Below are 15724 nucleotides of genomic sequence, written 5' to 3' on the forward strand. Positions count from 1 at the left end.
AAAATACAGCTTAGTATCATCTGCATAGGCATGGGGATGTCTTTGGTGCTGTTCAGCTGGACAATGATGTGGGTAAAACAGATTTACACATGTGGCTGAACATTTTAGAAAGTCTTTGTTGTCTTAATTGTGAAATCGTTGCTTCTTCCTTTCTCTGTACAGGGAGATGCTGGTTTTCCTGGTTACCCTGGTTTACCGGTGAGTCCTTCCATTTTCCACACACTAAGATTTTGATGCTACCATGTGGTTCAGCCAAAGTAAGCTAGAAGTATGTTGGACTCTGTGGTGATTGAGACGGCATTTTGTCTTCAGGGCGAAGACGGTTCGAAGGGACCAAAAGGATATCCAGGATCCAAGGGGAACCGGGGTCACGGGGTAAGAAAGGTTTCTTCGATGTCACGTCACTGAGACGTTGGCTTTTTGCTTCTTCTGTGATTTATGTGTGCAGGGGAACTCAGGCATGCCAGGAGAACCAGGTGAGCCTGGAGGTGACGGATATCCAGGACACAAAGTACGTTTAAACTGCATCTTCACCTGCCGACCTTCACTCTCATTAGCAGGTCTAATAATTCTTTGAATGATAAATTGTTATCTTCTAAGCAAATCTTCCAATAAGAAAAAGCTCATTTAGTTTTTAAATTAAATTAGACAGAGGACATATTAAAAGATGGAGCTGCCAGGCAGGATGAAAAGAGAAAGACCTCATAGAGGTTTCATGGATGTATTTGACGAGATCATGCAGAGGGTTGCTGTGACAGAGCAGGATGGTATCGTGAGCTGGAGGCAGACGGCTGTGAGCACATCCTGATTACTGATGGACGATTTCAGTTCAAAAAGCTGGTAATGACACAGCATCACAAATTGCTGGGATCACTGTCCATAGAACAGACATCACACAAGATCCATCCATGACTGGCAGACTCCAGCAGTAACGCTGCATCCTGTTCAGTGGTCAGGGAGGGATCACATCAAAGTAAAACTGGCACCATGTAAAGGAAGCGGGTCATCACCCTGTGGAAGCCACAGATAAAAGTCACATTTGATTATCCTCCCAAATAAACTTGCAATAATCTCTGTTTTTCCTCCATCCAGGGCCCGAAAGGTCCTCCTGGGAGCAGAAGCCTGTCTGTAAGTCCACCTTTAAATCGCTTCACCTGCTTAAAATAAATATGTTGTTGACCATTTTCTGTCATCTCAGGAATGCGAACTGATTGACAAAATCAGAGACAACTGTGGTAAGTGTCGTCGCTTTAAACACGTTTGCAAAACAATGATGAGCTGTTTGTTTATGAGTTTTTATGTAGAGGATGGAAAGTAAAACGAACGTTTGTGAAAGCAAACTGCAGAGTACGAGCGCTGTGATAAATGAATGTGTTTCTGCTTCACACAGCTTGTTCACACGGTACGTACGTCTCCTCTTAGTGAGAACAAACATGGTGAGTACAGCACAAAGACTTTGTCCACAGATGCCGACTGACTGAGATCATCGGGACATATTTGCACCTTTTTATCTGAAACTGTCTCCAACTGCTTGTAGGATTTTACTGAGTAGCAGAAGTAATTTGTAACTTGTAAATAGTCGTCTTTGAGTATCTGTTAATCGGCCTGAACGTGTTTCCTCCGTCTGAAACACCTCGGTCGTTTCAATTCAATTCAATTCAATTCAATTTTATTTATATAGCGCCAAATCACAACAAAAGTTGCCTCAAGGCGCTTCATAGTTTCACTTCAGCTCTTCCTGACGTTACCTCCTCCAGGTGAGTCACAGTGTCCGGCCTACCCCACCGAGCTGGTGTTCGGCTTGGACATGTCTGACGACGTGACTGAGACGGCCTTTGAGAGTCAGCGCTCCGCCCTCCTCCACCTGCTGGAGGACTTGAGCCTCGCTGAGAGCAACTGTCCACAAGGTGCTCGCGTGGCTGTGGTTGATTACAGCGCCTACACCAACTACCTGATCCGCTTCCAGGACCACCATAACAAGACTGCGCTGAGAGAAGCTGTGAAGAACATCGCCCTAGTGAAGACGTCCAACAAACGCCAGCTGGGCGCCGCCATGTGCTTTGTGGGTCAGAACATCTTCAAACGAGTGCGAGCTGGGTTCACGGTGAGGAAGGTGGCCGTCTTTTTCACCAATGGAGCGTCTCAGGACAACGCTGACATTCTTGCTGCCATTATGGAGTACCGGGCTCTGAACATCGTCCCAGCAATCATCTCCCTGAGGAACGTTCCCGCGATTAATCAGGCAATGGAGGTGAGTTTGATTTAACCTCCATCAGGTCCGTGGTGAACATCTAGGGTCAGGTGAACATGCTAAAATTAGACGATACATTACAAATTAATTCTCAAACATGTTTCATAGTTTTTCTGTTGTTGGAAAAAATGATGTTGATGAATTAACCTGAACACTTTAAACGGCACCATCATGCACAAAATCATCTTTTATTTAGTCTGACTTAAAACCAAAGACTGAGACCATCTGGCGATGGGTCAAAAACGTTTTTGTAGAAAACCTGTTCCCAGCGCTCCGATTCCTTGGAATCATGTGGCTGCACTCTCTCTACAATCAGCTGGTTCCAGTTCACGTGTCAGAGGAGGAAAATTTATTTTTATTGTACAAAAGACAAATGGAAAAGAGGAAAACTGCATCCAGGACAGAAACAACTGCATGATGTTGCTGATGCTGCCCAGACAGACTTTACCTTCAACAGGTAACAAACAGCAGTCGGGCTGCAGCCTCCCTGTCTACCTGCTCACATTTCTAAAGTAGAGTCAGTCTTTGCTTTGTGTTCTGCTGAGAGAAAGATCTCAGAGATGTGAGTCCTCATTAGGGATTTGCTTTGGTGTAGCCTGAGGTTCATCTTACTAAACTGTGGTTGTGAGACAGCTTTTTTTATGTAACAGGTAGTGTAGCAAATTACTAGTTAGGAGCAATTAAGTAGCAAACTGCGTTACCTTTAAGGAAAGTGTTCTTGTTAATCATTTTATCTTGACTCTGGATTCTGTAGAAAAAATAGAGCCTGGAATCTGAAGTGCGTGACTCCCTGGGGAAACTCAAACACAGCTTTGATCAGAAAACATTATTTTATACAACCGACAATGATTCAGGGTCACCCCTAACTATCAGTTTCTTCTTTAGTCTGAAGTACTGACGTAATAATCTGTAACAAAATATTATGTCTTGTTTGTTATAACCAGAGATGGGCAGTAACGCGTTACTGTAATCCGATTACTTTTTTCAAGTAACGAGTAAAGTAATCAGTAATTAGTAACTTGACCAACACTGGTTATAACAAATGAGAACTGGTTATTAACGTTTTTTTTAATGAATTCAAACTGTGTCTTTGATTGGTTAATAAGCTGAAGCGCTGCCACTCCTCCTCCTTGGCCTGTGCGTTGAGGAGTCTGGCTGTGACTCAGTGGGTCAGGATGAATCAGTATGTTGATACCAGCATGGACTAGCGTAGATGAAAAGGTTAATAAATGAAATGGGAGCTGCTGTTACGATTGAGGTGGAGGACTCACACGCAGGACTCTGAGGTCAGATGTACACAAGAGAATTTATTTATATTAAAAGGTGAGGGGTCAGGGCTCCAGGGAAATCCAGGGGAAAAGTACTCATTCCTCTCTCTCCGACACTCACCACACGGGAAACAGTCCAGGGAGTCTGTACACTGGGAAACGTACGTTCATACAAAAGAGACACGAGAGAAAACTTGCTGAGGCCTGGCTTCACCAACGCGAGTCACACACAACGATCCAGCAAAGATGCTGGCAGCACTAACGAGGCTCAGGTGTTTCTTCCTCCGAGGGGCGTGGCTGAGGGCGTGAACCCGCAATGAGAGAGAGAGAAACTGGTGATCGTCCAGGCCGTGACAGCTGCTCTTTCCAGCCTGGGATGGATGTTATCTCTACTAACAGGACAACGTTTCGTCCAGAAATTGTCCCGCTTATCTATAACGCCCACATCGTTTTGGCAAAGTTAGATCCGTTTATTTGAACGTCGTGTCTTCAGTGGGGGAAACGTTTCGTCACTCATCCAAGTGACTTCTTCAGTCTCAGCCGACTGAACAGAATCAACGTGTTGGGTTCATGTACTGAAGGTTTCTGTTTGAGGCTACACTTCCTCCTCATAGTCACCAAACTGGCCTGATTTCCCACTTTGGACACAGTCAACCAGGCCAACAGTCCCTTTGCAAAGCACCACAGGGCCTGGCTGGCTCTGTGGGCCTGGCTCGCTCTGTGGGGAGCCAGGCCTCCAGAGCTACAATCAGGCGACCAGGTGCTAAAGGAGGCAAAGCAACAATTGGACAACCGACAAAGTGAGCAGAAAAGAGCCAGCTTCTCAGACAGTTACTGCTGATGTTGCTGCTCTTCAGACAACTGAACAAGCACCACTGATGTGGTGCACCAGGAGCAGGAAGTGATGCAATAATGCAGCGAGCCGCCCTATCTGTCCACAAAACCTACCATGCCTCTCAATGTGAGCATACAGGAGTGTGGAGTCGATATCATAATATCTGGTTTGGATGAAGATGGAACTTCATAAATCAGTAAGCCCTGTTACAGCAACGACGCCCTGAGATTATCGGAGTGTTTGCCTTGGATTAAAAAACATTTGGCTCTTAATGCTACGGTTAGGGTGTCCACGTTTCCTTTTTAGACCTTACAGTGTGATGACTTCAGGAGGCTTCCACAGTTTCATCATCCCCTTTTTAAACTCTTTGCTCTCACTTGAGCCAATACATCTGGGACCTTCTCAGCAGATGATGTGAGGGCCTTTTCCAGCCTGTTTGGCTGCAAACACATGAAGTCGTTCCAGCTCATTGTGCACTTAGTCTCCCTGTGTGGCTCCAGTTACGTTTACAGTGTGTATCCAGAAGTTAGTGTAGAACAGGAAGAAACAGCTGTGGTGCCTGAAACCTTCTCTCATGGCTGTCAGTTATAAAGCACATACAAGACAGATGGACTGAAGAGGGAAAGTTCAATTAAACATCATTTTCTTTAAGCTGCTTGTCGTCTTCCCTCAGCCGTTGAGGAATTCTGTTTGTCATGAATGAGTGAAGCAGTCGGTAACGGTAGCTGCTGTCTCCTCTCAGGCTGACGACACAGGAAACTCCATCTTCACGGTGCTGAGGAGGCCACAGGAGCCGGCTGCTGACCTGAGGAGGGTCAAGAGCTGTGCCATCTGTTACGGTAACGACTGATGCTCATGCCTCATCTACACTGCACACTTTTTTAGTTCGAGTTAGATGAGCTGTGTGGGATCAAAGAGAATATGAGGAAGCTTGACTTTACAGTCCTCTTAAAAATGTAAATCGCCACATCTCACTGCTCTCAGGATGTACAGCTACTGCTATTGATGCCATTATCAGCTCTGCAGCAGGTGACTGTGATAGTAGGTAGGGGTGGGACTTTATTTTGGGGGGAACAGCCTGCGGCCAATCGCATATCGCTGGGAGCATACCGATATGTGACAGAAGGAAGGGGCAGCGAGTGTAGCTTCAGGCCGAGTGCACAGAGACTGGGAAACACAGGATGACACTGGAGACCGCAGAGCTGAGTGCAGAATTTTTAAAATTTGCAGCTGGCCTGGTTTTATTTTCAGCCATTTTTGCATGATGGAGAACAAAACGTTTCAACTTGTCCAGGCCTTAAACGTGATGTGTGTTCTCCCCAGCGAGTCTCACAGACCTGAATGTGCACTTGAAGCCATTTTTGATTCTAACTTGTTGGATCTGCTGCTCACCACAAACAAGCTGATGCAGTTTTACGACTTTCCCTGCTGATTAAAACCTCCCTGTTCACACTGCACAGAGTCATTAAGCAAAAACCAATGAAATGTTTTTATACGACTGCAGTTAAAAACTAAACTTCCAGAACTTTTTCTGTAATTTCACACATTTCTTTCTTTGTTCATCGTGTAGAAAAACAGTTAAATATTTAACTTCTGTAACTTCTGTACACTGACAGAGACTTTGGTTGATACATAACTTTATGCCTTTAGGGCTCTAATCCTTCCCTGGATAAAAAACAGTTACACAATATCAGACTTTTTTGTTCCAGTTTTGGTAATACATGAGAAAAATCACAACGTGTTTTTTGTCAGACTACAAATACACGAGCAGCGTATGTGGACAAAAGGATGAATAAAGGTGTTTTCGGTGGCTGCTGCTGTCTCTGCAGACCCCTGCAGGCGTGCAGAGGAGTGCGCCTTCATCCAGGAACCAGTGCCGCCTCAGCAGGCGGATGTGGACCTGGTCATGGTCCTGGACAGCTCCAGGGAGATCCAGGCCGATGAATACGCCGGTGCCTGGCAGCTGCTGAGCTCTGTGGTGGAGCAGCTGGCCGTGAGTCCGCAGCCCCGCCGAGCCGGCCGCCAGGCCCGAGTAGCTCTGGTCCAACAGAGCACCAAGGTGGAGTTCGGCCTGCAGACCTACCAGAACGCTGGAGACATGAAGACGTACATGATCCAGAACATGCAGCAGCAGGGCGGCTCTTTGGCGCTGGGACAGATGCTGGACTACACCCTGAGGGAGGTGCTGCTGAAGGCCGGCCAGCCGCGCAGCAAGAGGGCCATCCTGACTGTGGTGGGCACCAAGACGGCCTACAGAGACCAGGCCAAGCTGCGCTACATCGCCCAGAAGGCCAAGTGTGAGGGGGTGGCGCTGTTTGTGGTGGCGGTGGGTGATCGTTACGACCGGACGGAGGTGGAGGAGCTGGCCAGCGTGCCGATACAGCAGCACCTGATCAGACTCGACAGGCTGAAGGCTGACGAGCAGGGCTACGCCCAGCGCTTCATCAGGGTCTTCCTCTCCGCCCTCAACAGTAAGAGCACGCTCAGATCTCCCTATCGTCTGTAACCAGACACACACTGACGGGCTGTTTGGGTTTATTTCAGAGGGACTCAACACTTATCCTCCACTCCCATTTAAACTGATCTGCAGCCAGCTGTCAGACGGCACTCTGGACACTAACAGGTAACACTTTCCACAGACTCACACATCTGTTATGCTCACACAAACACACCTTAAAGCAGATAACCCATAAGCTGGAGACATGTCATCTCTTACTGTTTGGCACTAATTAACTGGAATAAGTTTCTCTTTATTGCTTCATGAACTTCTTCACAAATAAACTGAAGAAAATAAGAACAACCCTAAGTTTCTCTTCAGCTCTGCAGCCAGGCTGACAAACAGTCAGAGCTCTGTTGAGCCAACCATCCCTTTAACGTTAACTCCAGCAGTCTTAGCTAATTATAGGCCAATCTCCAACCTTCCTTTCATATCAAACATCCTTGAAAGAGTAGTTGTCAAACAGCTAACAGATCATCTGCAGAGGAATGGTTTATTTGAAGAGTTTCCGTCAGGTTTCAGAGTTCATCACAGCACAGAAACAGCTTTAGTGAAGGTTACAAATGATCTTCTTATGGCCTCTGACAGTGGACTCATCTCTGTGCTTGTCCTTCTAGACCTCAGTGCAGCGTTCGATACTGTCGACCATAATATCCTATTAGAACGATTAGAACATGCTGTAGGTATTACAGGTACTGTGCTGCAGTGGTTTGTATCATATCTATCTAATAGACTCCAATGTGTTTTTATGGCTCCGCCCCTCCCTGAGCCTGGTTCTGTCTGAGTTTTTCTTGCTCATATGAGGTCGTCTGATTGTTGGGTTTCTCTGTAGTATTTCTCTCCTTGAAATATAAAGCACATAAATGTTAGTAAACAGCAGTTACGGAGCAGCAATACTTAAACGTGTTATTCAGAAAGCTATTGTGATGGCTCAGCGAGTGCCGCTGCTCTATGTCCAGTCAGGGCTCAGCAGACTGGCAGCTGGAGATTTCCGATCAGCCGAGGAACTGGTTCCAGGAGCAGACGGGAATCTTGGCAAGAAACCTGAGTGTCATCAACACTCTGAACAAAGGAAAGGGGTCGTTTTCAGGAGCTGACCTCACAGGTAGTGCACACACACACACACACACACACTCACGCACGCGTAAGTCCCATTTGGGGTCGCATATCTTAACTCCCACCCTTTGGGGACACCACTTTCTGTATGGTTTAAAAGCAAGCTGGCAGCTCAGTTTTACTCCTCCAAGACCACAGAAATAAAAAAAATCACTTGAGATTTTCATTTTAAGCAACATTTGTTCAGACAGTATTTTTACCTTCCCATTGGGGACTGGGAATGTTTAATGTCCCCTTTGGGGTCTTCAGCGATACACAGATAAACAAACTATTTTATGCCACTTTTAGGGACCTTACTTCCATTTGGGGTCTTCAGCAACACACACATACACAAGTTATTTTATGTCCGTTTTGGGGATATTACTTCCCTTAAAGGAAATTCCATCAAAGTACAATGTAAGGTTAACTACCCAATCTAACAATAATCTAAACAATAATTAAGGTCTCCATTTATCTTGAAGAAATCAAAGCTATGTCCAACGTCTCGGCCACAGAACAATTTAAATTTTTGACTGCATTTATTACTACTGTGTTGTTTTGGGAGTTTATATGCACATCATTAATGCAGAGAAACTTGGATAAAAAAAATCATCTGTACTATTGAGTGTTTGTTACCAGCAAATTGTAAGGCAAGAACTTTGCTTCCAAATAGTCCCTGGTCCCCTGTCTTCATTTTGATCTGTTTTCTTATTCTATTGTGTTTTTGTTGCCTCCATACCATGCTTGAGGAATCCGGATTTTGCAGATCAATTTTTATTTACATTTTAGGCATTTCTCATGATGCTGCTTCAGCTTGGTTAGTCTTGAGTAGATAAACATAAGTTAAATAGGCAAACATTAGACAGTTAACCTAGTTTTTATATTCTATTTAAACTAAAAAAAGAAATTTCTCATTTCAACTATGAATTGTTAACACAGATAATTTGTACACAATTACTAAGGGTTCATTTGATTTGCAGAAACTATCCAAACTTTGAAGCAAACCTATGATAAAAGATTTAATTTAATTATTAATAAACACTGCTTTAACCTACATTAGAACCAATCAAATTATCCTTTACCTCAGGGCACCAATAAGTACAGTATTAAAGATCTGTGAGTGATAAGACAAGCTGTACGATTTTAGAATGGATATCTTAATTTTAGTTTTCACTGATGTTACGGGTACATTTAACATGAATAACAAATAGACAAGAGACAATTGAAAACTGCCAAAAAAGATGACTCTTATGACTTCCGGGGACATTTCTAAAACAAATGCACTGCGTTAACCTGAATGAGGACAATCAAAAGGATATACATAAATGAAATTGAATTGATATAGTACCAGAGTATAGTGATCATTAACTGATCGTCATTAACAATCAGTGACCATTAGTGGTTTTGTCACTGATCTCAAGGGTAGATTAATACTAAATACAGAAATATACCTCCATTTAAAAATTGCATAAACATGTCCAACTATAGTTATTGGTACACCTGACTCTTATGACTTTTGGGGACGTTTCTAACACAAATACACTCTGCTTTAACCTAAATATGGACATTCAATGGGAAACTTTTGTTAGGGAACTGGTAAATACAATGAACTCGGATTATTAAACATCTGCATATGTTAAGGTATGTGTAACTACTTTTCGGATGGATTTCTTTATCTTAGTCCTCATTCTGATTGGTATTTGTTCCATATTTTCAAATCTTAGACATAATGAAGGATTTTACAACATAACCCTTACTTGAGTGTGGGAATCATTGATAAATTGTTCTCCGACTTCATGGGTAGATTTATACAGAAAATAGGGGCATGATACCATTTTTTAAAAAAATACAAAGCATATCCAACTATAGTCATTAGAATGCCATATACTTATGACTTTTGGGGACGTTTCTAACACAAATACACTCCACTTTAACCTAAATGGGGACATTCAATGGGAAACTTTCCTTAGGGAACTGGTAAATACAATGAACTCTGATTATTAAATATTTGCTTATGTTAAAGTATGTGTAATGATTTGGGGGATGGATTGCTTTATCTTAGTCCTCATTCTGATTGGTATTTGTTTCATATTTCCAAATCTTAGACATAATGAAGGATTTTACAACATAACCCTTACTTGAGTGTGGTGATCACTGATAAATTGTTCTCGAACTTCATGTATGGAGTTATACTGAAAAAGGGACATGACACTATTTTTATAAAACAATACAAAAACATATCCAACTATAGTCATAGGTATGCCATATACTTATGACTTTTGGGGATGTTTCTAACACAAATACATTCCGCTTTAACCTAAATGGGGACATTCAATGGGAAACTTTCGTTAGGGAACTGGTAAATACAATGAACTCGGATTATTAATTGATAAATTGTTCTCCGACTTCATGGGTAGGTTTATGCAGAAAATAGGGGCATGATACCATTTAAAAAAAAATACAAAACAATATCCAACTATAGTCACTAGTATGCCATATTCTTATGACTTTTGGGGACGTTTCTAACACAAATACACTCCACTTTAACCTAAATGGGGACATTCAAAATCCTGCAGCTTATTTATGTTTCTTTGTTTCAGAATAATAAATAAATAAATTAAACAAATAACATAATATTCCTCTTTATGAAGCTTATTTATTTTTTTCCATTTCATTAGCCTCTCTTAATTAACAAGATAATCCTCATTGTTAGCTTGCACATGAAAAACTTAAGGATGCTAATAAACATCCTTTTTTATTTTAGAATCATAAAAGCATGAAAAAAAATGAAATCCCCTAAAATATTGAAAGTTTGGTTCATTCAAACATGCCTTGATTTTTAATCCAAGACATCTCTGAATGTGTAATTTATACGTGGCTAGCTTTTTCAGGCTAATTAGCTCAAGTCTTTTTTTCCCAAATTATCAAGGGCACATCTAGCAAACTAGTATTAGCATTTATTACTAAATAACTTTCTTACATTCAAACAGAAAATGCTGAAACTTTTCAGCAGAAACCTTAAGATATAGGTATAAGAAACTAAAAATGTTTTAATCACTTTTCATACCTTTAAAGCTGCTCTACATGCTGCTGCTTCCCCACACCTCCATGGCTGATATCAAGGCCTATGGTGACACAGAGGTCTTACCTCACCTCCCCTACCTTTAGGCTGTCCCTGCTGTGTCCCTCTTCACTCTCACACACACGAACTCCAGACCTGCATTCATCTCTTTCCTCTGATCCCCCCCACCCGACAGACATACAAAACTCTAAACATCGCCCTTTGACTGACTGCCCCACCCCCACTTGCACACAAACTCTTTCCCGAAAGCACTCTGATTGTATGACACTAGTGTTTATTGTATTATGTTGTACATAGGACTTTTGTTTTGTTTTTATCTTTAAGTTGTTCACTGTACACCGTAGACCGTGGGAGCATTACAGTTTAAAATTCCTGTGTATCATCTGTACATATGGGTTTTCACAATAAAGCTGACTTTGAATTTGACTTGAGTCAAACTCTGCACATATCTCTAAGGCCCAGTCAACCATGCTACAGAAGCTAATCTTTCCCGCTTGTATCCAGGATATAATTTTTTTTCTGTCATGATCCATATTCAGTGACCATAGTCTTACACAGTTTTTGATCAGCTCTTAAAGAGACTTTGGTGAGAATTAAGTTTTATGCCATATGCTTGTGACTTTTTATGCTTTTTAGGCAGTATTTTACATAAAAGGTATTAACATTGAAATTTAAATTTAGCTCAGCTGTTTCACCAAATTTTGGATCCCTGCACCATTCAACAGAAATTCAAGAAACATCTTAAATATGTTGCAATACAAGTATCAAGAATTTGGAGTAATTTATGTCAAGCTGCAGTTCAGAAAGCAAATATGAACCTAAAGTGCTCCATTATTTCATGCATCTGCTTCACATCATGCCAAATAATTCTTTAAAAAATATTAAAATTATTTATATCATAATTACGTGAAATATGACTCTTTTGTATTTTCTAGTGTCTTCTTTACCCTTTGAAAATATAATCTACTTTCTAACAAATAGTCTACTGATTTCTATTATTTAGTTAAGAGAACAAATGTTTGTTTATATAAAACCATTCATACAAAAGAATGTTGAATAAGATTTTCAACAAAGATCAGTATATTAAAAGAAATCTTACACTATAATAATATAAGGGTTAGGGAGAGGTAATACACACACAAAAAAATCCAAGAAATGTCACTTTTGGGGACAGTGGAAATTTTTGCAATTTCACACACTTCCACTAGGGGGCAACATAGAGATATACGCAGATTGCGAAAAATTTTGGTGGCAATGTCATACACATACACAAAAAATCTAAAAAATGTCACTTTTGGGGACAGGTGATATTTTTGGATTAAAATATGTTTTAGAGCATGCTGAACGTTGTTAGAGGTAAATCTAATTGGGGACGGTGGTTTTGGTCCCCAAAGGGAGAGGTGTCCCCAATTGACTGGTGTGTGAGCTGATAGAAGTCCCCAATTTTGACACAAGCAAACTCACACACACACAAAGAAAGCTCTTAAAACATGCGGTTATCCTAATTGGGCTTTCATCAAATCAGCAAAGAGGCTGATTTCCTGTTGTCAGAAGGCCCAGGATGTGATTGGGTGTTAAGGCGTCGGGAATGAAATCACATGATAGGGTGGGGAGTTCACCCGAACCCTTGGCCGATTGTGACCTGCACCTGTTTTCATACCTCGGCTCGTGTGATTAGGTACAGGATCATTAGGGGGTCCATCGTGCCCTCTCAGGCCGGGGCTTAAACCAGTTGCTCTCAGAACTGAAGAAGCATAAACGTCTTCAAGCAACTTAAAGAAGTCCAGAAGCTTTTCTTTCCAAGCTCCTCAGACTACGATGAGCTGGATGAGAACCTTTACAGACATGTTTCTAATTAGTTAAAAACAAACAGATTTTAACCACGAATGGTTCACATTCAGTCGTCAGTGAGTCCACATCATTACAAGCACGCACTCGGATCACCGGCCTGTTTATGGCCGTCTGTGTTGCTATTTATTTCTCCCCTGTGGGTGTAACTCAGCCTGTGGTGTTGTAAAGTGCTCTAATGACACCTGCTTCACTGAAGCTCTGCAGCTTTAGCTCACACCCCCTGCTGACTGTTTGGTCTCTGACAGATGTGAACGTGGAGCCGATGAAGCAGCTGGACAGCTTTGTGTCCACAGGTGAGCATCCACCTGCTCTCAGTCACACTGTCCTTTCTCTTCTTCGCTACGATGACGGGAAGAACGCTGCGTTTGAGGAACGCAGATGATCTCAGTGACATCGCACCTACAGTCTGCAATCATCAAATAGGGAGACATCGACTAAAACATGAGCCACAAACATTCAGCCTACTTCAGTTTAACCAGCCAAGAACTGAGGGGAAAGTCTTTTAGGGGGGTAGCTCAAACCAGTCAGAAGATACAGACTAAAATAAATTCCCCTTCAGAGGACATGAGTGTGCTGAGTCTCAGCAGGTCACAGTGTTATTAGTAAGAAGCACAGCTGCACTTTGCAGCTCGATACATAAACTATGCCCAGTGTCCTGCTACCGTGTGAGACTGATATTTCCCAGCTTCAGAGCAGATGGCAGATATCTGAGCACAGACTTCCTGTTCAGTTCACTCTTCATTGTTTACGCATTTAATAATAGTCTGTAAAAATCAAATAAAACACCCTGGCAAAGAAGGCCCAGCAGCAGCTCCTCCTCCACGAGGAATAATGTGGAGGAGGAGCTGCTGCTCTACCCTCCTCAGTGGAGAGCGTGATCCTCCTGCCAGGTGTTTGTACTCAGGGGCCACGACTGAGAGCAGGAAGGCTGCACTGAGGGTCATTAACACCCCCCAAAAAAATCACTGGCTGCCCTCTGACACACCTGGAGGCCATCGCCAGATCCTCCAGGTAAACCAGGGCCATCACAGGTGACCCCGCCCACCACCTGTTTGACCCACTGCTCTCTAGTCTGTGCCTCAGGTCAGTCAGGTGCCACACCTCCAGACTCACTAACAGCTCCTTCCCCCACCCCTGCCCACCAATCTGAGGCATGGTCTGAGTGACCCTCATCACTCAGGACGCTCACACACTCACATTCCTCTAGAGCAGGGGTCGCAACCTGCGGCTCTTTAGTCCTGATACTGCGGCTCCACGTGGTTTGGAAAAGAATGATAAGTATTTAACTGAAGTGTATTTTAATTGTCTTAGTTCTTTTTTAACTTGTAGTTCGAAATTGGAAGATTATCGTGATCTTGAAATACAAAAATAAAATTATATGTCAGTATTCTTCATCGTTTAAAATAAGCGTCACACTCGCATAAACCGTACCCGCCGAAGCGCCGTGCATTTATCGAGACTTTCAACCAGGCAGGCCAAGTGTGGATCTTTGGATGCACAAACGTATGTGAGCAGCTCCTCCATGAACTATGGTAACAACACGCTGGGTCCAAACTGCTCTTTGGGTGTTAAAGGCTGCTGACCCCGATCTGTCTGCTATTTATGCCTAAAGCCCTTTACTATTTATATTTTCTTTCTGCGTTGCAGAGCGCCCATAATTTTGTACATGTACAATGACAATAAAGGGCTCTTCTATTCTTCTATTCTATTTTATTAAGTTTGTTTTTCTGTGAGCCGATTTTGCCTCCTCGCTCCTGTCAGCGTTTCGTAGAACATGAATCATGTTGATGGTGGAAAATGAACAGAAGTATAAAAGATTTTATTTATTTCACCTCTTGCAGGCATCTGCTTCCTCAGCAAGGATGCTGGCGACTGTGTGAATTACGCCGTCAGGTGGTTCTTCGACCACAAACGCAGCGTCTGCTCTCGCTTCTGGTACGGCGGCTGCGGAGGCAACAACAACCGCTTTGAGACGCAGGCAGAATGTGAGAGAGTTTGTCTGTCGAAGCACAGATGAGGCGCCGGGCCACCGATGTCCACACAGCAGCAGAGCGACCTCAGAGTTTTGTTCTGGGCAGTTAAAGTGTTCCCAGACTTAAACACACAAGGAGCCGCCTTTTCCTCCACCCATGTGTGGTTAGTTTAGTTCACTCCTCTGAAACTACTTTACTGAAATCGAATAATCTTTTCTATGTCATAGGGTGCTATTTTTAAAGGTGTTTTCATTTTTAAATACTTTAAATGCTTCCAAATTAAGGAAAGACATCACGAGAATGTGTTGAAAAATGATTTTATGCCTAAAACCTTTATGAATTATGTTTAACAAATGCCAAAGGAAGCAGGACTGTGATACAAATGTCTACCAGGCGTTGGTGCAGTGCCTTTGCAGCTGCAGCCGGGCAAAACACAAAATCTGTGAGAAAATTTAGAAACATCAAAAACTAAAGTTAAAACAACGCCAGCTCAAGAAACGCTGCCCCCTGCTGTTGAAAATATTAAAACCTGCCTTTAAAATCCAAATATTTGCAAGGCTCGCAGCTGCCTTGAAGCAGCTCCTCTGAAACAGCTGCATGTATTTTGTACTGTTTGTTTCTGAATAAAAGTTTGTGTTTAGATAAAAGTCCGACATGTGTCCGTGTCTGTGGGCCTCAGTGAAAACAACCCAAACCTGACATTAAAAAAGAGAAACGCAGCACAACAAAGTTTAAAACATTTTCCACCTGATATGTTGAAGCTCATATTAAATATTCAGTGATCCTGTCACGTTCAATCTCTGCGTTCAGGTCAAAGACGGTACTGCTGTGTTCCTGCCTCAAGGTGGCGCTGCAATGTCTAAGAAGCAGTC

The 15724-nt window shown here is 42.7% G+C and overlaps 1 protein-coding gene across 1 annotated transcript in view; it reads left to right on the plus strand.

Annotated features, from left to right (window-relative positions):
• The window catches only part of LOC118456120 (collagen alpha-6(VI) chain-like), a 44185-nt gene extending 28752 nt beyond the window's left edge, over positions 1 to 15433 (plus strand). Inside the window, exons 28-40 of the mRNA XM_087847675.1 lie at positions 163 to 198; positions 313 to 375; positions 449 to 511; positions 1093 to 1128; positions 1199 to 1235; positions 1391 to 1402; positions 1758 to 2251; positions 5097 to 5193; positions 6184 to 6825; positions 6899 to 6977; positions 7811 to 7956; positions 13125 to 13172; positions 14721 to 15433. Coding sequence (XP_087703801.1) covers positions 163 to 198; positions 313 to 375; positions 449 to 511; positions 1093 to 1128; positions 1199 to 1235; positions 1391 to 1402; positions 1758 to 2251; positions 5097 to 5193; positions 6184 to 6825; positions 6899 to 6977; positions 7811 to 7956; positions 13125 to 13172; positions 14721 to 14896 — 1929 coding nt within the window. The 3' untranslated portion in view covers positions 14897 to 15433. The remainder of the gene's footprint in view (positions 1 to 162; positions 199 to 312; positions 376 to 448; positions 512 to 1092; positions 1129 to 1198; positions 1236 to 1390; positions 1403 to 1757; positions 2252 to 5096; positions 5194 to 6183; positions 6826 to 6898; positions 6978 to 7810; positions 7957 to 13124; positions 13173 to 14720) is intronic.
• The last annotated feature ends 291 nt before the right edge of the window (positions 15434 to 15724 follow it).

Source organism: Neolamprologus brichardi, chromosome 11, assembly GCF_056152115.1.
Source record: "Neolamprologus brichardi isolate AB-2024 chromosome 11, ASM5615211v1, whole genome shotgun sequence".
NCBI classification, from domain to species: domain Eukaryota; kingdom Metazoa; phylum Chordata; class Actinopteri; order Cichliformes; family Cichlidae; genus Neolamprologus; species Neolamprologus brichardi.